At 41.4% G+C, this 21,963-nt stretch overlaps 1 protein-coding gene across 6 annotated transcripts in view; it reads right to left on the bottom strand.

Annotated features, from left to right (window-relative positions):
- Window positions 1-2,542: 2,542 nt before the first annotated feature.
- The window catches only part of RGS20 (regulator of G protein signaling 20), a 78,830-nt gene continuing 59,409 nt past the window's right edge, over window positions 2,543-21,963 (bottom strand). For 4 of the 6 annotated variants that reach the window (XM_059394578.1, XM_059394583.1, XM_059394580.1 and 1 more), the window contains 3 exons: window positions 15,114-15,200; window positions 8,344-8,578; window positions 2,543-5,785 (listed from right to left, as the gene is read on the bottom strand). In XM_059394578.1, coding sequence (XP_059250561.1) covers window positions 5,597-5,785; window positions 8,344-8,578; window positions 15,114-15,200 — 511 coding nt within the window. In that variant the 3' untranslated portion in view covers window positions 2,543-5,596. The remainder of the gene's footprint in view (window positions 5,786-8,343; window positions 8,579-15,113; window positions 15,201-21,963) is intronic. The other 2 variants (XM_059394581.1, XM_059394579.1) reach the window with 2 other exon arrangements.

The following is a 21,963-nucleotide window of genomic DNA, read 5'->3' as shown; positions in this document are numbered from 1 at the left end:
TCCCAGGATCCTGGGATGGAGCCCGAGTTGGGCTCTCTGCTCAGCAGGGAGCCTGCTTCCCCTGCTGCTTGTGATCTCTGTCAAATAAATAAATAAAATCTTAAAAAAAAAAATACTCTTCCCCATTGTTTTGATGTTCTTAACAATTTAGCTGACTAGCTAATGGATATGCACATTTATATGATAGATATTGCCAGATTGCTTTCCAAAAAGTCAAACTAGTTTATCTACCTGTCAACAGGATATAAAGGCCCATTTCCTAACACCTTTGCTAATAATACTGGGTATTGAACCTTATGGTTTAGGCAAATCTAGGGAGGAAATAGTAACCAGTATCCTCTCATTTTAATTCGAATTCATAGGATTATCTTTTTGTATTTATTATGCTCATCTTTTCTTGTTTATAGCCAGTTGATTTATTATGTTAGCTCTGTTTTTATTGTGTCTTTCTTTTTTATTCTATAGAGTTGTCTTGTTAGTTTGTAGGTACTCCTAATGCATTCTGCATAGTAATTTTATAGTGTTTTATAGCCTGATATTTGTGTGTGTGTGTGTTTTTAAGATTTTATTTATTTATCTGACAGAGATCACAAGTAGGCAGAGAAGCAGGCAGAGAGAGGAGAAAGCAGGCTTCCTACTGAGCAGAGAGCCTGATGAGGGGCTCGATCCCAGGACCCTGGGATCATGACCTAAGCCGAAGGCAGAGGCTTTAACCCACTGAGCCACCCAGACGCCATGATATTTGTGTTTTAATTCTTTGTATTTGTCTCTGTGGCACAGAATTTAACTTGTTTTTTTCATCCTATCCAATCTATTATTATTTTATGGTTTCTGGGTTTTATGTTTTGCTGAGGAGGACCTTTTCCATCTGAGTTACAAAAGTATGGCCAATGTTTTCTTCCTATATTCTAATAATGTTCTCTTTTTAAAAAAATTTTAGATCTTTAGACAGTTTGGAATTTATATTTGTTTATGTATCCATTTTTTCCCAAATGAAGTGTCATCTATCCCAACAAAATAATCCCTTCAAAGTTTACTTAAGAATTCTTAAAACCTTAGAATTACATTGAATTTGTATGATCCTTTTGGGACTGCTCCAGGATTCTTTCATATACGTAGATGTCACTAGCGATTACCCACCGGATTGGTTTGTAGTGTTAGTGAGCTCTATAGCCACATGGGCTGTGATGATCTCTTTCTGAGATGTGACACTTGTAAAATAAATTTGGCATGGAATTTTTGTTCTATAACTATGGGAATTTCAGTTTCATGCTATAACTCTCCAGTTCTACAAACATTTATTTAATACTGTTTTTAACTAGATACAGGGTAAAGTATATTTTCAGTGCCGCTGGAGCTTATAGTCTAATGGGAAAGACAGATATGCCAACATAATTGGTAAACTCAGATGATAATAGGAAAATCCCAGAATACTAAAGAATGGCACCAAATGGAGTATGAATCAAGAGGTCAGGTAAGGTTTCCTTTGGGCAGTGATGTGTGAGGTAAATCTTAAAAGAGTGACAGTTCATTGAGTGAAGGGTGGCATTGTAGAGAGGGGTGGGGGCAGCAGAAAGTATGAACAGTATGAGCAGTTAAGAAAGGATATACTTGCCTATAAGTATATATTCTAGAGTATATGTGGAGGGTTGGCTGGGAAGCATAACCCAGCTATATATAGAGGCCCTTGCTTATGTCTCATACCTGAAATTTGGTATTGGTACTCTGGGCAGTCGGGAATTAACTGAAGATTCTAAGGAGCAGAGGGAGGGTGACAAGCAGATTTATGTGTGAGAAAGGTCACCTTGTGGCATTTTGAAAGGTGGCTTTGGAAGGCTGAGATGGGGGCAGGGAGACCACTTACGAGGTTCTTGGCAATGCTACTTACTGGCAGATGGGAGGTAATGGGGATCAGAAGAGACACATGAGAAATATTTTGGAGTTAAGATCAGCAGGGCTTGGTGACTGGGCAAGGAGAAACAAGGAAGAAATTAGCACTTAGAGAAGAGCTTAGGTGACTGGCTGGCTGGGTAATTGGGCAGATAGGCAGGGGTAAGGCTTGGAGGGAGGGGGGCAGCAGGATGACAAGTCAGAATTAAGATAATTTCACTTCTCCGTGGGATATGCAAAGGGAGATGTCCAACAGGCAGCTGGTTATGAAGAGCTCGAGGAAGTTACACCTGGTTCTTACCTGGTAGCCATGATCGTGTTGGCAGTAATTTAAACAATGAGAAGGGGAACCATATAGATTAGAAGAGGAACCATATGGTGACTTGCACAGTCACCAAGCCCTGCTGATCTTAACCCCAAAATATTTCTCATGTGTCTCTTCTGATCCCCCATATAGAACATGTTGGTAGTAATTTAAACAATGAGAAGGGGAACCAAAAGCAAGCCGAAGCCTAATCCTTGGAGGCCATGGCATTTAGTAGATAATAACATCAATAACTAACATCCAGTGATTGTTTAATATATTTTATTTTAGATGGATTAGGGTTTTTTTTTTGTCTTTAAAAAAAACATTTCATTTTTATTATTTTTTTAAAAGGTTTTATTTGGGAGAGAGCAAGGAGTGCACAGTTGGGAGGAGGAGAGGCAGGAAGTGGGAGAGGGAGAAGCAGACTCCTGGTTGAGCAGGGAGCTCCATTTAGGGTTCTGTCCCAGGACCTAGAGATCATCACCTGAGCCCAAGGCAGATGCTTAATTGACTGAGCCACCCAGGTGCCCCTAAAGATTTCAAATAATCTCTACACAATCTCTAGATCCAACAGTGGCTGGAACTCACACCCTGACATCAAGAAGCCTGTACCCTACTGACTGAGCCAGCCAGGCGCCCCCACGTGGGTTGGTATGAATCTGCACAGCAAGCCTATGGTTTCCTTCAATGTCAGGCCCGCCGCTCGCTTCCACTATATTCAGTAAACGTCTGTCTCCTTTGGGGGGAAAAATCTAAACAGCAATGCTAGGGATAAGGTACCATTATTATCCCCGTTTCTGTAGGTGAGGAAAGAGGCCCAGAAAGACTACGTACCCACCATCAAGCAGTGAGCAGCAGTCAGTCTGGCTGGGAAGGAAGTGGAGGGAGAAGAGGACGCCACAGAGAGCAAGAGACAAGGAAGTTGTGTTTCCACTGAGGCACGGGCAGTGTCAGGGAGCTGGGCAGTCAGCTGGGAGTGCGGTGGTGTCAGGCTGGGCTGGTGGAGATCCCGCCACGTGGGTGGGTGCGCTGCCGAGGTACAAGAAGCACATGCAGAGATGAGCAAATGGAGACAGTGGGAGTGCCAAGTCTCATGGGAAAGGAAGGGGAGTCAGCAGTTATCTTATACAGGCTCCTTTCGAATTGGGGAGCCCAAGGACCCACGTGGTGTGGGAAAATCTCAAGGTCAGACTGAGGACACAGGAGCATGAGGGAATAGAGGGAGAGGAGTGCCTCCCACTGTTCCTTTGCTGCCATATCCCCCACTTTCTTAATGGAACCGAGAAGGCAAATCCTTCTAAATTTTCTTTGGAAACTCTTTCTTGGTCCACTGATGCCAGGATTTACCCTTAGCTCCTTTCGTACTCTAACTCTTCTAGCAATCTTATTCTTCTGTGTGGAAAAAATCCCAAATAATCCAGCCTAAAATCTCAATCACCCAGATCAAGACATCCAACTGATGTCTTGACATCTTTTATCTGTCTTAACAGTCACTTCATACACTGCATGTTTGCAACTAGACTGATATGGGGTTGCTTCAATTACAAATACCTTCCCTACAACTCTGCCCCAACACCCACACACACACCCTCACATCCTCTGCCAAAATCTTCTGTAGACCCTCAAGACTTCTCTATCTCAGTTCCTCCCTGTTCTAGTACTTGCTACAGTATACCATAGCGGCCATGGACACCTATCATCCTTACTTACATGTAAACCAGAGGGCAGAGTTTATAACCCCAATCACAATTATGTCCTCTGTCTAGTGAAAAAATGAGGCTGTAGACTATGGCATGAAAGGCACATGTAAGGGTGCCTTGAAAAGGAGAAAAGAGCCCATCATCCTCTGGCACTGGACTGACGGAGGTGAGAACAGATGCCCATCCAGACATATTTGTAGGTTACATGGGAAGATGAAGCGGGTGGGGCCCCACTTTCACCATAAAGTAGGAGGTTAAGATGTTTGACTGAGGACAAGGGTCTTAGTCTGTGGCTTGAAGAGAGTAATAAAGAAATCATCAGGCCAGGTGAGGGTAACCAGAAGGAAAGACCCTCCCCCACCACCCGCCATGGGGTGAAGCCTGCCATGGGCCCCTTGCATGTAATTTCTAACCCACTACTCAAACTGTTCCAGATTTTGGAGGCCTTTCCCATTCACTGCAGCGATGGGTTTCTTCAGGATGACTCAGAGATACAAACTACTAGTTTTACCCTGAAGTTGTTAAAGTTATTTCATGTGCCTACAATTATAAATAGTGGGATTTAAAAATCGGAATCCTGGGATGCCTGGGTGGCTCAGTTGTTAAGCGTCTGCCTTCGGCTCAGGTCATGATCCCAGGGTCCTGGGATCGAGTCCCGCATCGGGCTCCCTGCTTAGTGGGAAGCCTGCTTTTCTCTCACTCCTGCTGGTTGTGTTCCCGCTCTCGCTGTGCCTCTGTCTGTCAAATAAATAAATGAATAAAATCTTTAAGAAAAGTAAAAAAGTCAGAATCCTAGCCTGGTAGCTAAATGATACCTTGTAGATCTCCCTACTTACTTCATCTTATAGTCCCCAATATTTAACATGTGGAATAAAAATGGAGATAAAACTCTTGTGCTTTATTTTTTTAGACTGAAAATGCCCATATTTCTTTGAAGAATAAAAATGAAAATATACTTATTTGAAAGTTCTGTTATGAACGGGACTAAGTTGCTAATTAAAAATTCATTCTCTAAGTTGGCAGATTCTGATAATAAAATCATGGTAACTTTTCAACAAATGCATTTTCTAAACACTACTTCTCTTACCAAACAGGTGCGACTGATCCACTTAAGAACACAGTACTTTCATTAACCGTTAGAGACACACGTGCACACACATACACAGATTCTAAGATAAAAACAGAATTCCATTTTATAAGTAGTGGTGACACATCTTTATAAAATGGGAATTTGGGTCCTGTGATGGCACTGAGAAGCAAAATATTCAAAGCAGCCAGACGGAAGGAAGGAGTAGCTAAGAAACAGTTGAACACCTTTTCCTTGGGAGGAGAGTCATCAGATACTGCACTCATGCAAAACAAAGGCAGTCCTCTTGGCTCCAATGGACCCACGTGCCCCAGGCAGGAGGAGTCTTCTAGAGTATCGTTCGCCATTGACGACATGCTGCGGTGACATAAATGTAACTATCCTATCTTTTTCTAAGACAGCCATACCCCACTTTCCCCCCCGAAAGTATCAGTACAGGTGGCCACAGTTTACATTGTGAATATATAGGCTTCTGTAAAAGGAAGCATGTTTATTAAAACAGCCCAAGTATTACTCTAGTAGAAGGTACTACTACCTATAAGTTCCTTGTACTAGATGTAGTCCATCAGTTCTTTTATTATTTTATTAATAATAAATATATTTGATAACATCCTATGCTTCAACTGATTTCTCAGCTAAGGACTGCAGCAGATCTTTATAAAGGGCAGAGTTCATGAACCGGGGATAGGAGTCTCTGTGCATTAAGGTGTAGATCTGGAGTTGTGCATCATCAAATATGTGTTGGGATGGCTCCACCATATTCCTATTGATGACTTCTCTTACTCGGGAGTCCAAACTGACCTGTCAGTAGAAACACATAAGAGTGGTATTAGACATATTTCTCTTTGGAAATCCATCCCCATCGCATGATGGCTTGTTCTGTTTTTTTAAAAACCCCAAACCAAACAAAAAGTCATCCAAAAATCTAAATTGCTGAAAAAGAAACTGAACACATAATGCAGGGGCTTCTCAAGCTTTAGCAGCTTCAGAAGCCCCTGGAGTGGCTGTTAAATGATTACCGGTCCCCACCTGCAGAACTTCTGACTCAGTGGGTCTGGGGAGGGGCCTGAAAAGGTGTTATTTGTCACAAGTTCTAGATAGTGCTGGTGGGATCACACTGTTCTAGAAAACCACAACATTGTTTTCCTTTAAATAGATTGTACTGTGTCCTCTGAAGAACAGACTTGCTAATTTCCTAATAACATTAGGTCTAACCCCTGGAGGTCCCAGGCTGTGGCCAGGTCGAACACAGTTGCAAATTTCTGGGAATGAGCGTCAGGCTGGCTGGTGAATGGATGCTAACTCAGAGCACTGTGGAAGGGTTAAGAGCACAGGGCCAGTGTTTATAGCCCAGCTATGTGTCACTGCTTATTTGTGGGGCCTGGGACAAAGTAAGCTGCACCTTAATGAACTCCTCCATAAAGAGGAAAATGGTGATGGGTAATGGTGATTGGTGGGGATTTAATGAGAATTTATTTAAAGTGCTTGGAATGCACTAAGACCTTAGGAGACACTGGCTCTTCTTTCTTTGATGTTTTCCTCATCCTAGAAAAGGTGGTCTCAGACCGGAGCAAGCTACTGGGCTCAGACTCTCCCCATAGGATGCCAAACAAACATGCCTACAGGCTGCAGAGCCAAGCTCTCACATCTTCTCTTCCATGCGAAGGACCTTGGCCAGACCAGCTCTGCCCCAGGAGGCCATGATAGTTTCAGTGCTGTACAATGCACATACTACTACTTCGTATGAACCTGAAAATATGACTAGCTGAATCAGTAAATACTTACTTCAGTGATCTGTCTTTCCAGATGCATATACCCACTTTCCTACTAGAAAGCCCCTTGCACCCACCCATAGGTAGCTCAATACAGTTGACCTCGAACAACATGGGTTTGAATTATATTCTTCTCTCATGATTTCCGAGTAACAATTCCTTTTCTGTAACTTTATGGAAGAATACAGTATAGAATACATATACAAAGTATGTATGTGTTGTCACTAAGGCTTCTGGCCAACAGTAGGCTTAGTAGGTAAGTTTTTGGGGAGTCAAAGTTACACATAGGTTAGCAACTGTGTGGGGTCAGTGCCCCCAACCCTGTGTTGTTCAAAGACCAACTCTGCATTCAACGCAGATTGCCAGCATCTCTGATCTCTTTCTTACATAGCTTGTGGAGGAAGAGAATGATTTATTTCCATCCAATTCCAAGTCCCTCTCATCCTTTTCCCTCTGGCTCTGTGTTTAGTCACAAAGTCTCAGGCACCCTGCCTCTTTAACCCCTCTAAGACTGTCTACCTCGTTCCTCTTCTCTGCCAAGACCCTTGGGGAGGTCACTTACCGTTTCCTGCTGGATTGGTTCACTGGCTTCCTAACTGGCCTCCTGTCTCCCGAGTGCCCCTCCACATCACCCCGCTGTTTGGTCAGAGGGCTTCTTCTAAAGCAAACCCCATTCTGACACTCCCAACTTCAGGCCCAGCATTGACTTGGCCAGGCACTCAGGCTAAGTCTGAAGTTTACAATCAGGAGGCCTTTATGATCTGCTTCCACGAATTCCCCTGGTCTACCTTACTATTCCACTCAAGAATATAAAGAATTTGGAGTTCCACTTGGAATTTTAAGAAAGAAGGAGCTAGGGTTGCCTCAGCACAGCTGGTTGAGCTTCTGATTCTTGGTTTCACCTCAGGTCATGATCTCAGGGTCATGAGATCAGGACCCATGCTTAGCAGGGAGTCTGCTGGAGATTCTCTTTCTCTGCCCCGCTCTGGGCCTCCTCCCATTCACTCACACAATCTCTCTCTAATAAATAAATCTTTAAACAAAAAAAAAAAGAAAGAAAGAAGGAGCTCGGTTTTGAGATTACCCTGAACCCACCCATTTTAGATACGAAGGAACAAAAACTGGGGGGATGGAAGCTTGACTGAATCTCCCAGATAGTGTCTCTGCTCTAAGGGAAGGACACCTCAGGAAAAGCTCTGTCTCATATTAGTGAGGCTATGTCTAGTCAAATAAAAATACCTGTAAAAAATATTGGTGCTCAGAATAAAAGAACAATTTTAAAGAAATGCTTACAGGGTTTAATGTTTTAAAACAGTGTTTACAATAAAATGCATAGACTCCCCCTTCTGGAGAATCTGGTGAAAGTCAGGAATACTTTTTCCAGAAAGAGACACAAAGTCTTTCACAGATTTCAGGGCCCACGGAGAGCCCATGTGTGGGACCACGGTCAAAGGCATCTGGATAGTATGAGTGCGGGTGGAGTCATCTCTGTTTCGGACTAGCTGTCACTGTGCCCTGTGACCCTACACTGACGATGTCCTTTTTCCAAGGGCCTCCCAGGAGGAAGCCCTTTGTGGGAGTACATACCTCTTTCGGAGAAAGAATAGAAATGTAGTCTTCATAGATTATCCTTGCTTTCTCTTCAATGATCGTTTTATTAGCTTCCTTTTTCAGTTCCTCACACGCCATCCAGAAAAGCATATTTTCTTCACTGAACTCTGTTCGGAGGAATTCCCGAAAAGCATTCCTTCCCGCGGGAGTGAGCATTACCTTGTCGAAGGACTGAGCCCAGGCATTGACTTCCTCCAGGGTGGGACTTGGGCTTAGTGGAGATGGGAAGAAAGGGGCAAGAGGGAGCTATGTTATCAGTAGTTACTTTGAATATCCTCACTAGAAACCTACCCTTTTCCCCTCTGAGGATGATAATGTGCCCCTCGGCCCTTTTAGGAAAGGAGAGAGCCGTGCTCACTTCCATAGGCCCTTGGCAAAAACACGTGAGTATGATCCTTTCCAGCTGTTCAGCTGGAGTGCACGGCTGTTGCCCATTAAATGCTCGCAGACCGATCGTTAGAACTGCGAAGAAGGTACTTATTTACATCTGGATGAGTCCTGACAAAGTTTTAAAATTATAACAGTAAAGAAAAACCCTGGAAGCATCTGACCAAGGCTTCCCAGTGACTTTTGACAGAAGTACATCAGAACTTAGCACACTACCTTCCAGAACAGCCACAGATTTTTAAATTTTTTTTAAAAATTAAAAAAAAAAATTTTTTTAATTTTTAAAATTTGAAAAAGAATTTTACAGAGAACGGGGAAAGAATAGTTTACATAAGTGCAAGCTCTAAAGGATGATAACAAGCACACCCTAGAGTTCAGTATCCACCGTGAGAACCAGCTCCTCACCACCAGCCGCGCCTCCCGCCGTCCCCTGGCCGCACCCCGCTCTCCTGACTCCCCCACCCTGAGGGAACTGCTGGGTTTGACGTTGGACCCACCCTGGTTTAGTTCATTTTTACTTATATTTTAATTATATTGAGGTCAGAAAACATCATCTGTCCAACAATGATCCCTATCAAATAATTTCTCCCCCCCACCTTCCTTCTCATCATGTTTATGTAGGTAGGCATCCCTGAAGAACATATCCTTCAGTGTTTTTTTTTCCTTCACTTTATAAAAGTGGCTGACGCTACGTTCTTCTGCCACTTGCTTTTGTCACCCCACACTAAGTTTCGAAGATTCGCCCGCATGGCTCCATGGGACCAGAGTTCCTGAGTATTCAGGATTTGTTTCCAACTTCCCAATCTTGTACTGCCCTCATCTGATTGTGGTATCCCTGTTGAATTGATTTCTGAGACATTTGGGTAGTTATACACAACCTATATAACCTTGGAATGATTAATTCCAGAACTGCTTTGTGGAACCAATCTGTAAAAACCCACTGAATTTAGTGTTTATTTTGTAGGAGGGTGTTGTGAGCGGAGTACTGTCCCCTAAGAAAAGATATGTTGACATCATAACTCTAGTACCTCAGAATGTCACTGGATTTGGAAATAGAGTCTTTGTAGATTTAACTAAGTTAAGATGAGGTGATTAAGATGAGCCCCGATCCAGTGGACTGATACTTTTTTTTTTTTTTTAAGATTTTATTTATTTGACAGAGACACAGTGAGAGAGGGAGAAGCAGGCTTCCTACTGAGCAGAGAGCCCGATGCAGGGCTCCATCCCAGGACCCTGGGATCATGACCTGAGCTGAAGGCAGACGCTGAATGGCTGAGCCACCCAGGCGCCCAGTGGACTGATATTCTTAAACAAAGGGGAATCTGGGGGCACCTGGGTGGCTCAGCTGGTTAAGTGTTTGCCTTGGGCTCAGGTCATGATTCCGGAGTCCTGGGATCCAGTCCAGGCTCTTTGCTCAGCAGGGAGCCTGGTTCTCCCTCTCCCTCTGTCTACTGGTCCCCCTGCTTGTTCTCTCTCACTGTCTAATAAATCAATAAAATTTTAAGGAAAACAACAACAAAGGGGAATCTGTATACGGAGACAGGCATACACTGGAGAAGGATGGTCATGTGATTGCCATGACGCCAAGGAATGCCAAGGACTCCGGAGCCATCAGAGAAGCTCTAAGAGTGAAGAGGTCTCCCCTAGAGCCATCAGAGAGCATGGCCTTGCTGACACCTTGATTTTGGGCTTCTGGCCTCAAGAAAAGTGTAGACTTCTGGCCTCAGAAAAACAATATTAAAAACAGAGAAATAAGAAAAAATAATACAGAGGGATCCCATGTGTTATTTGTCCAGTGTCCCCAATGTGACATCATGCAAAACTATAGTACAACTTCATAGTCCTCCTGGACACTTCTGATAGTTGGATTCTGCTCACTTATTTTTGTGATTCCATCTTTGATTGCTTTATACGTTTCAGAAACCATTATTTTATATATTTTTATAGATGATTCTAATATGTGAAGTCCTCTGGGCTCTAAATCCAAGCATCGTTTCTACAGACTGTCACGGGCTGTAGGTTGTATCCTTTAAGTTTTAGTTTAGATTCTGGTTGGTCTTACTCTTTAGAAAACTGAGAGTCAAAATTGGGTATGTTTTCTTTCCTCCAGCGATGTTCTGTGTTGGCTTCTCCTGAGATCTAGGTGGTGTAACTGACCCCGGACTACCTGGGCTCCTTTCATAAATCAGGGCTTAATCTGGGATCTCAGTTTCAACACCTCGTCCCCACCCTGCCCTGTACTTGTTCTCAGAGAAAACCCTTCATTCCTGTGCTTAGCAGTCTCACCTCTCAGGTTTTTGCTTACTTTTTAAATTTGCTTTGGGTTTTCAGGTACTTTGTCATTTTCCTTACTTTCTAGGATTCCAGCGATGCAAAAGCTTTGGAATAGTGCAAAATATGTTGTTCCACATTGGGAAGCCCCTCTGGTGATCTACTTTGCCACACTGCCAAAAATTCTGTATTTAGTTTGGAGGGGTAGAAGATGTATACTCCAAAATTTGATATGTGGCTACTTGTCCTAGTTGTGTGAAGGTCATAGAAAAAAACACACACTCACATATATAGAGGTTCACAGTAGAAATTCTATGTCCTTTTCTTGAAACCACATCTTGAAGATGGATTATAATGAACCAGCAGTGAAGCATACATGAAAGGTTTAAGACCAGAGAAAGTAGATTGTAGAGAGAAGGGAGTGAGCAGACCCCTCCCCAAAAAAGGATATTGATACAATAGTTTCAAGTTTAGTTTCCAAATTAGCTTCATTGTGCATAGCTGGATCTCATTTCTGTTCAACTATGTGTAAATGCATAGAAAATTCCTTTGAGGACATATAAAAAACCCCATGATGGCAGTTATATCTGGAAATTGGGACAAGGTCTAGAAAACAAGGAAGACGGAGTTTTTATTGCAAAACTTTTGTAGTGTTTGGGTTTTATTTTTATAGTAGGTAGACTTTTTATCATGCAAAAAAGCATTGTGTATGAAAACAAAGTATCCTTTATATCTAGGGAAATTAGTTTTTTTTTTTTTTAAAGATTATTTATTTATTTATTTGTCAGAGAGAGAGCGAGAGCGAGCACAGGCAGACAGAGTGGAAGGCAGAGTCAGGGAGAAGCAGGCTCCCCGAGAAGCAAGGAGCCCGATGTGGGACTCGATCCCAGGACGCTGGGATCACGACCTGAGCCGAAGGCAGCTGCTTAACCAACTGAGCCACCCAGGCGTCCCTAGGGAAATTAGTTTTGAAAGAAAATGTTTTAAAAGATGTTGAAAACATAATTTAAAAATAGTAACTTAAAGTAATCTACATAAAAATCTTGGATTTTTTTCAGAAAGTTAAATTGGTGTGGCTAAGTATCCTAAGTTATGTTTTTTAGACATGAGGAGTCAAAAGATACTTTTTTATTCTTGTCAGTTTTCAGAAATACATATTAAAGGATGATTCTGAAAAACTTAAAGGCAATTGTTAGTACATTTTTTAAAAATAAAGAGAGAGCTGGGGCGCCTGGGTGGCTCAGTGGGTTAAGCCGCTGCCTTCGGCTCAGGTCATGATCTCAGGGTCCTGGGATCGAGTCCCGCATCGGGCTCTCTGCTCAGCAGGGAGCCTGCTTCCTTCTCTCTCTCTCTGCCTGCCTCTCAGTGTACTTGTAATTTCTCTCTGTCAAATAAATAAATAAAATCTTAAAAAAAAAAATAAAGAGAGAGCAGAGGTGCCTGGCTGGCTCAGTCCGTACTGCATGCAACTCTTGATCTCAGGGTTGTGAGTTCAAGCCCTGCATTTGGTGTGGAGCCTACTTAAAAACAAACACACAGGAACAAATAAAAATATTTAAAACAAGAGAAAACAATATGCATTACTGAAGGACCTAAAAGCAAAAAAGGCACAGTTCAAATAGCAAAAACCAAAACCAAACAAAATTAAGGAATTAATTAAGAGGTATTACAAGGAATCAAATAATATGCTAGAAGATTAAATTTACCAGTCGTCATCAAAATAACTGACCCAATGTCATTGAATTATAATTCCCCATTTAGAGACAGACTGCTATGGGACCAAAATCTAACATAATGCTATTTTCAGCAATCATACAAATCATACAAAATATTACAAAAATTAAGAACAAATAGGCAAAGATATATGAGGCAAATGCAATAAGAATAATATTAATATCTAAGGAGAATTGGAAACGAAAAGCACTATGTTGGATAAAGTCATTTCATATTCTGGAATTTGATTGAGAACAAATAATGGCCAACATATATTGAATGCTTGCCAGGCTCACAATAGCCAACAGTAAACTGTGATCCCCATTTTACATACAAGGAAACTGAGGCAGAGTGTGGCTTCTCAGTCAAGTGCCCAAGGTCCCACTGTCAGTATGGTTAGAGTTAGCCCTCAACGAGGCATTCTGGTTCCCAGAATAAAAGCCTCAAAGCTTTGGTACAGGATACAACATAACAGAATATATAAAATAAAAGCCATTTAAAAAAAAGTTTATTTTTTTAGTAATCTACACCCAACATGGGACTTGAACACTCTAACCCTGAGATCAAGAGTTGCATGCTTTTCCAGTTGAGCTAGCCAGGTGCCTCAAGATAAAAGCTATTTAAAATACTTTTAATTTATTTGAGAGAGAGAGAGAAAGAGAGTGCCACAAGTGGGGGGAGGAGCAGAGGGAGAAGTAGGCTCCCCACTGAGTAGGGAGCCCGATGTGAGGCTCAATCCCAGGACCCTGAGACCATGACCTGAGCTTAACCCACTGAGCCATCCAGATGTCCCTTGATAAAAGTTATTTTTAAACAAACTCATAAATTGTGGAGTATTTTTCAAAAGTTTTTAGTTTTTACTTATTTTTTTTTTTTAGAACTCTCTATACCCAACATGGGGTTTGAACTCATGATGATCAAGGGTCTTATGCTCCTCCAGAGCTTGCCAGGTGCCCCAGACTGTGGAAGATTTTATTATGCTTCCCAGACTTTGAAAAAGGATAAATAAGATAAAAAGTGAAAAAGAAACACTTAAGTAACCTTTTAGTCTACTTGTTTTTTCCCCCTCAAAAATAAGCAATTTAGGGGCGCCTGGGTGGCTCAGTGGGTTAAAGCCTCTGCCTTCGGCTCAGGTCATGATCCCAGGGTCCTGGGATTGAGCCCCGCATCAGGCTCTCTGCTCAGCAGGAAGCCTGCTTCCTTCTCTCTCTCTGCCTGCGTCTCTGCCTACTTGTGATCTCTGTCTGTCAAATAAATAAAAAAATAAAATAAAATCTTTTTTTAAAAAAAGCAATTTAGGGGCACCTGGGTGGCTCAGTGGGTTAAGCTACTGCCTTCAGCTCAGTTCATGATCCCAGCGTCCTGGGATCGAGTCCCACATCGGGCTCTCTGCCTACTTGTGATCTCTCTCTGTCAAATAAATAAATAAAATCTTAAAAAAAAAGAAAAGGTATTAGAATGGGTAAGTGAAAGTAAGCCAGTTAATAATATAGGACAAAACGAGATAACTTTAAAATCTGGTATTATGGGGGCGCCTGGGTGGCTCAGTGGGTTAAGCCGCTGCCTTCGGCTCAGGTCATGATCTCAGAGTCCTGGGATCGAGTCCCGCATCGGGCGCTCTGCTCAGCGGAGAGCCTGCTTCCCTCTCTTTCTCTCTCTGGCTGCCTCTCCGCCTACTTGTGATTTCTCTCTGTCAAATTAATAAATAAAATCTTTAAAAAAAAAAAAAAAAGAAAAAAAAATCTGGTATTATGGAAAGTAATTTAATGTGTTTTCTTCCCAACTTTTTTTTTCAAAATACTAAAATGAAGACAGTATTACATTAGCTAGAGTATAAACTTAATAGTTAAGAAAAAAATGGACTTCTAAAACTTTCCTGAAAATTAAAAATATATGTTTCACTATGGTCTTTTATTTTAAAAAGTCTATCATATGAAAATAGGATAATGTCACATTTTGTCAAGAAGCATCGATTTAGGGGCGCCTGGGAGGCTCAGTGGGTTAAGCCGCTGCCTTCGGCTCAGGTCATGATCTCAGGGTCCTGGGATCGAGTCCCGAATGCAGGGGGCCTGCTTCCCTTCCTCTCTCTGTGATCTCTTCCCTTCCTCTCTCCTACTGTGATTTCTCTCTGTCAAATAAATAAATAAAACCTTTAAAAAAAAAAAGAAGCATCGATTTTTATTTGTGATTAGCAGGGATGAACTTAATAATGGAACTAATTTTTCTCCCTATCACACAATGAACTCTGCAGAGTGGAAATGGGGTGCCACATTGTGATTTGATATTATTAAATTGCAGTTAGAGAAACTGTTACGATGCTGAAAAAATAAGGCTGGCATTTTTGTCAGTTTAGTGAGCTAAACAATGAGATTTACCTTTCTTCACAGGTTGGAAGGTCTTCTCTTCTGAGTTCATGGGAGGGCCTCCTGGGTCTCTGTTCTTCTTGGTTTCTAACAGTAAGACTGCATGAAACAAGACATTTCCATGTCAGTTGAGATCATTCTGCATCGAATATTTTAAATGGAACTCCAGATCACCATGTAGAATTTCTTTCTTTTCTTGAAAAAAATTGACTCTGACTGGTTTTCTTAAGAAAACTGAAAGTAGGGATCCTGGGTGACTCAGTTGGTTAAGCATCTGCCTTCAACTCAGGTCATTATCTTGGGGTCCTGGGATGGAGCCCTGTTGTGCTGCCTGCTCAGCGGGGAGTTGGCTTCTCTCTCTCTCTCTCTCTGCCTCTGCCCCCCACTTGTGCTCACTCTCTCTCAAATAAATAAATAATATTTAAAAAAAAAACCAGAAGTATGATGCTAAAATATTAACAGAATAAATTATAATATTATGGTCTACACTAGTTGGGGGAGAGTTTACATTTAAATTAATAGGTTTTTTTTTTTTTTAAAACTTTATGTATTTGACAGAGCGAGAGAACAAAAACAGGGGAAGCATCAGGCAGAGGGAGAAGCAGGCTCCCTGCCAAGCAGGGAGCTCAACCCTGGGGCTCAACCCCAGGACCCTGGGATCATGACCTGAGCCAAAGGTAGACGCTTAACGACCAAGCCACCCAGGTGCCCTCATTAATAGTAATTTTCATAAAAACATGTCCATTAGAAAGTAATAAAAAGGTCAGGTTATCAGGGATGTTTTGGGTTTTCATCTCATTTCTGCACCTTGAAAAAAAGTGTGCATTCTCTAGGCAAAATGTGTGTGTTTCCAATCCAATGGAGGTTTTAAATATTTATAGGTATACTTGGAAAAAGTGTTAGAGGAAAGCATACAATCAAAATTTATTGTATTATTCAGGAGACTTTAAATTTCCTTGTATACATCTTATACATCTCTTTGTACACTTACTCCAAGTGTTTGTGTTGTTATTGCAAATGCAGTTTTCATCTCATCTCCTAACTGGTTCCTGTTTGTACATATCAAGGCTATTACTTTACTGAGCATTATTTATACATCAGGAAGTTACCTGTTTAAAGTGTACAATTTAGTGGTTTGTAGCATATTCAAAGGGATGTACAACCTTCACTACAATCTAACTTCAGAATGTTTTCATCACTCTGAAAGGAAGGCCCAAAGAGCAGCTCCTCCCCATCACCCCTGATCCCACGTCCTCCCGCCCCAGAGACCCGCTAACGGACTTCTTGTCTCTATAGACACGCTTCTTCTGAATGCTAGAGCGCGTGGTCTTTGGTGGCTGCCTTCTGTCACCCAGCATCATGGTTTGATGTTTCATTCATGTTGTAGTGGGTGTATCAGTACTTCGTTACTTTTTGCAGCTTAGGAACATTCCCTTGTGTGGATATGTGACAATTTATTATCCATCCATCAGCTGATGAACATTTAGGTTATTTGCACTCTTTGGCTATTTACAAATAATTCTGCTGTGCACGGTCATGTACCAGTTTTTTTTTTTTTTTCTGTGGATGTTTGTTTTTCTCTTGGGTAGACACTTCGGAGTGGAAATGCTTTCCTAGGGTAACTCTATTTTTAACATTTTGAGGAGGTTGCATATTGTTTTCCAAAGCAGTTGTGCCATGTTATATTCCTACCAGGAATGCTGGAAGACTCAGTTTCTTGACATCCTTGCCAACACTTGTGTCTGTTTTTCTTATTCTTACCATCTCGGGGGATAAGCGGTGGTATCTCATTGTGCTTTTAATTTACATTTTGCTAATGGCTAACGAGATGAAATAGTTTTTCATGTGTTTATTTGCTCTTTATATGTTTTCTTTGGAGACCTGTCTGCTCAGATCTTTTGCCTACTTTTATATTTATTTATTATTACTTTTTTAAATGTTTCAACTTTACAATATGTTATTTATTTTTTGTTTATTATTAACATATAATGTATTATTTGCCCCAGGGGTACAGGTCCATGAATCATCAGGTTTATACATTTCACAGCACTTATCATAGCACATACCCTCCCCAATGTCCATCCCCCAGCCACCCTATCCCTCCCATCCCCCTCCCCCCAGCAACCCTCAGTTTGTTTTGTGAGATTAAGTCTTATGGTTTGTTTCATCTTGTTTCATTTTTCCCTCCCTGCCCGCGACGACCGCCCCCCCTTAAAGATTTTTTTTTTAATTTTTAAAAAAATTTATTTTTTATTTATTTTCAGCATAACAGTATTCATGATTTTTGCACCACACCCAGTGCTCCATAATGCCCACCACCTGGTACCCCAACCTGCCACCCCCCCGCCACTTCAAACCCCTCAGATTGTTTTTCAGAGTCCATAGTCTCTCATGATTCACCTCCCCTTCCAATTTCCCCCAGCTCCCTTCTCCTCTCTAACTCCCCATGTCCTCCATGTTATTTGTTATGCTCCACAAATAAGTGAAACCATATGATAATTGACTCTCTCTGCTTGACTTATTTCACTCAGCATAATCTCTTCTAGTCCCGTCCATGTTGCTACAAACGTTGGGTATTCATCCTTTCTGATGGAGGCATAATACTCCATCGTGTATACAGACCACATCTTCCTTATCCATTCGTCCATTGAAGGGCATCTTGGTTCTTTCCATAGTTTGGCGACCGTGGCCATTGCTGCTATAAACATTGGGGTACAGATGGCCCTTCTTTTCACGACATCTTTATTTGTTTATATGACAGACAGAATACGCAAGGGGGAGGCAGTAGGCAGAATGAAGGAGAAACAGGCTCCCTGGGATCATGACCTCAGCTGAAGGCAGATGCTTAACTGCCTGAGCCATGCAGATGCCCCCCTATTATTTTTCGTTTAATTTAATTTAATTTAAATGTCTTTAAATTTTTAATTTTTAAAGTATTTTATTTATTTATTTGAGAGAGACATAGATAGCAAGAGAGAGTACAGGCAGGGAAGAGAGGGAGAAGCAGGCTCCCCTCTGAGCAGGGAGCCTGATGTGACTTGGGGCTTGATCCCAGGACACTGGATCATGATCTGAGCGGAAGGCAGACGCTTAACTGACTGATCCACCCAGGCACCCTGAAATGTCTTAAAAATTTAAAAAAAAAAAAAAAAAAAGAGAGAGAGAGAGCAGGGGTGGGCAGGGACAGAGGGAGATAGGATCTTAAGCAGACTGCCCACCAAGCAGTCTGTGGCTTAATCTCACAATCCTGAGATCATGACCTGAGCCAAATCAAGAGTCAGATGCTCAACTGACTGAGCCATCCAGGTGCCCTCTTTTGCCTACTTATAAACTGGTTTGTCTTTTTAGTTTTGAATTGTAAGAGTTCTTTATATTCTGAAGACTATTCTTTTTTTACACTAGTATTATATCTTTCTTCATATTGAATTCTTGTGTATTTGCATTAATTTAGCGACTGTTCCTTTGGGATTTCCAGGTCTCCTCTCATATGTTCTGCAGATAGGGAGAGTCTTACCACTTCTCTTCTGAATCTTACGGTTATTTTCTCTTGTCCAGCTGCACCAATGTTAGTGCAATCTTAGCTAGTGCAATGTTAAACCATAGCGGAGAGCATAGACATCCTTGCCTTGTTCTTGTTTTCAGGAGAAATGCTTTTAGTTCCCCATTAATTTCAAAATGGATTTTTACTATTGGATATTTGAGTTTGCTTTATCTGACTATTGTTCCTGTACTCTTTTCTATTCCTTTTATTATATCTTTCCTTTCCACTCTTTCCACCATTTTATGAGTCATTCAGCCTAGTTTTAGCACGTTTGTTTTATGGATTTTCAGTAATTGCGCGTGTGCACGCGCAGCTGTTTTTCGTTAATGCAAAGTCATTAGAAATGCAAGAACTCTTCTGACTTGTTGCTTTCATGATGCCAGTTTCAGTAAATAATGGTTTCTTGAAACAAAAACAAACTTGAGAGGCATCTGTAGGGTGTTCTCAATGTAGGAGCATAAATACTGCTTGACTTCTTAGGCTTCTTTTGTAAGCAGAAAACATCAATACACAATGGGTATGAAAAATCAAAGAGAAAAAGAAAGGATGAATTTGAAACAAGATTTCTAAGAGAACTGGAAGTTACATTGTGAATTAAACAATGCAATCTTTATTTAAACTTTGACATGTTTTCCATGTCTTATTTTTTAAAAGTAGGAATATTTCTCAATGAGATACTCTGTTCTTAAAAAAGTGAAAAATATATTTTGTGTCAAGCTTTTAACCTGAGTGTATTGTTATTGTTACATAGAACAAGAAAACATTGCTGGAAGCCACAATAGTTGTTCACTATGTTTAAGAGCCGTTCAGTAAAAGGAGCCCCATGGTTAGGTATATTTTGGTAAAATTTTGAGCTACAAAGAGGAAACAATTCTTCAATCTTCTAGAAAGGAAAAAAAGTTTAGTTTTAAGAAATCAAGCACCTGCATGACTTCTTTGATAAAATGAAATGCCAGAAGGCTATGAAGCAGAATTTCGAGAAAGATAATGCAAGGGTTTAGAAAACACATTGCCTTTTTCTTTTCTTAAAAATTGTCTCTATTATGTATTATCAACACGGATAAGTCTCAAAAGCATGCTGAGAAAAAGAAAATCAAGGAGAGTAAACACTGAAACAGTTAAAGTTTGCTGTGTACTTTTTTTTTGGAAGATTTTATTTATTTGTTTATATATTTGAGAGAGAGAGGGGCGGGAAGGGGCAGAGGGAAAGGGGAGAAAGAATTCTAAGCAGACTCCCACACTGAGCCTGGAGCCTGATGCGGGGTTTAATCCCACAACACTGAGATCATGACCTAAGCCAAAATCAACAGTTGGGACGCCTGACTGAGCCACCCAGGCACCCCACAATTTTTTTTCCCCTCCAGCACATGCATTTAAGTGCTATATGCTATTGCATTGCATAACTACACTGCAATATATTTATCCATTCTCTGTTCATGAATTTTAAGGACATTTTCAATTTTTCTCAATCAGATTAATACTTCATTTTTTTCTTCCTCAAGTACACCCTTTCTTTTAGGGAAGGTCTGAGACAGTTACCTCTCTTGGCCTTTGGATGTCTGAAAATGTCTTGTTTTACCCCCACCCTTGAATTAATAGTTTGACTTAGTTTTCCATTACTTTTCTCCAGTTCTTTGAAGATAATGCTCTATTGTGTTCTTTTAATTGAAGTCCAATTAACATAACAGTCTTATGTTAGTTTCAGTGTAGAATATAACAATTCAACATTGTTTCCCATTGCTCTGTTGTCTGTTAAGTACACACACAATATGTGCTGCAGAAGTGTTGGCTAGGACGATGGTGTCTAAGCACAGCTCCATGGTTCAGTCACCACAGTTGGTGCCAGTAGAAGGAGCCTGCTCTGGAAACAGCATGGCACCACCTGCTGTGCCCACACCATCAGTCCCGTACATTGTTCAGGCTACAATCTCAGCCTCTTGTGTCTCTCTGAGGTAGCAGAGAAGGAAGGGTGACTGGGTCAACAGGTAGTCTTCCCAGCACTGGGATATCTCTGCCCATCTCTCACACAATCATCTCTAATCATCTCACTGAAACTGATTAGTGGAGTGAAAGACTGGAAGAGGGGCCAAAATGAAATCCTGTCGCCCCTGGTGGATATCCTCCTGGTCTACGGTGGATCCTGGACAGCTGCATGTGTAAGGTGTACCCAAACAGGCTTCTCCTCTGGCTTCCTGCCGAGATCTCTATGTTCCTACTTGGGGCTGAAGCCTTGCCTGGAGTGCCAGACCACTTGCCTCCTGCCAGCCCCATGTCCCTCATATTCCCACTTGCCGCCTGGGGTTTTGCTCTGAACAGGGCAACCACCCACCATCAGGACTCCATCAGTTGTCAGAGTGTTGTATTGCTGGATCTCGCCCACCAGACTGGAACTTCCTGGAAGTTAACCGTAGCACAAATCAAGCAAGAGACCAAATTTTCTTGGACATTTCATGTCAGCCTCCACCTGCCTCCCCCCCATTCTAATAGTCCTGTCACTGTTCTTGATAGCGGCACTATCACCTTGTGGTCTTCTCTACTGTGGAGTGAGGTCTTGGTCCAACTTGTGGTCAAGCCTACATAAATATACAATAACTTAATTGCCTAAAGTCAGGCACACATTTGGGGGGCGCTAAGCACTTTCCGTAGCCAAGATTTCAGAAATGCCACCTAATGTTCTTATGATGTAAACTCTATACATTTCTCCAGACCTTTGACAGTGACTCGAAGGGTCAAGAATATCTTCCGTTCAAGTTGTGTATCTATCTTTTGAAGCAAAGATTATGTATCTTCCTGTACTAGTAAGTTACCCTATCATTTTATATTCTTCAGTTAAGAATATATTTTGACATTTCTCTTTATGAAAACATGAAACTAATAAAAGCAAAGCTGAAGGTAAAATCCAGGTGCCCTCCACTTTACTTCAATATTTAAGACCCACCTTAAATTCTATGTCCTCTACAAAGCCTTTATTACCAAGTAGCTTCCTTGAGTTCAGTCTTTTCTAACCATCTAAGTTATTGTTTCTGCCCAAATATTAATATTCAATCGCCAATGGCCGTGGACTCTTCTTTAATTGTTTAACACACAAACATGATGCCAGGGATTTGAATAGAAGTCCCTTGAGAGCTGGAATACAGAGCCCCTCGTGTGTGTGTGCGTGTTATGTGCATGTGCATGCATGCGTGTGTGTGTATTTGCTGTTGTACTTCACAGATTCCAAATCAGTGTTAGGCGTATAGTAGTCATTTTAAAAACATGCATGCGGCATCTGGGTGGCTCAGTCAGTTCAGCACCCAACTCTTGGTTTCAGCTCATGTCGTG

The sequence above is a fragment of the Mustela nigripes genome, chromosome 3 (genome assembly GCF_022355385.1).
Source record: "Mustela nigripes isolate SB6536 chromosome 3, MUSNIG.SB6536, whole genome shotgun sequence".
In the NCBI taxonomy this organism is placed as follows: domain Eukaryota; kingdom Metazoa; phylum Chordata; class Mammalia; order Carnivora; family Mustelidae; genus Mustela; species Mustela nigripes.
This window is presented reverse-complemented; position numbering and strand designations above follow the sequence as displayed.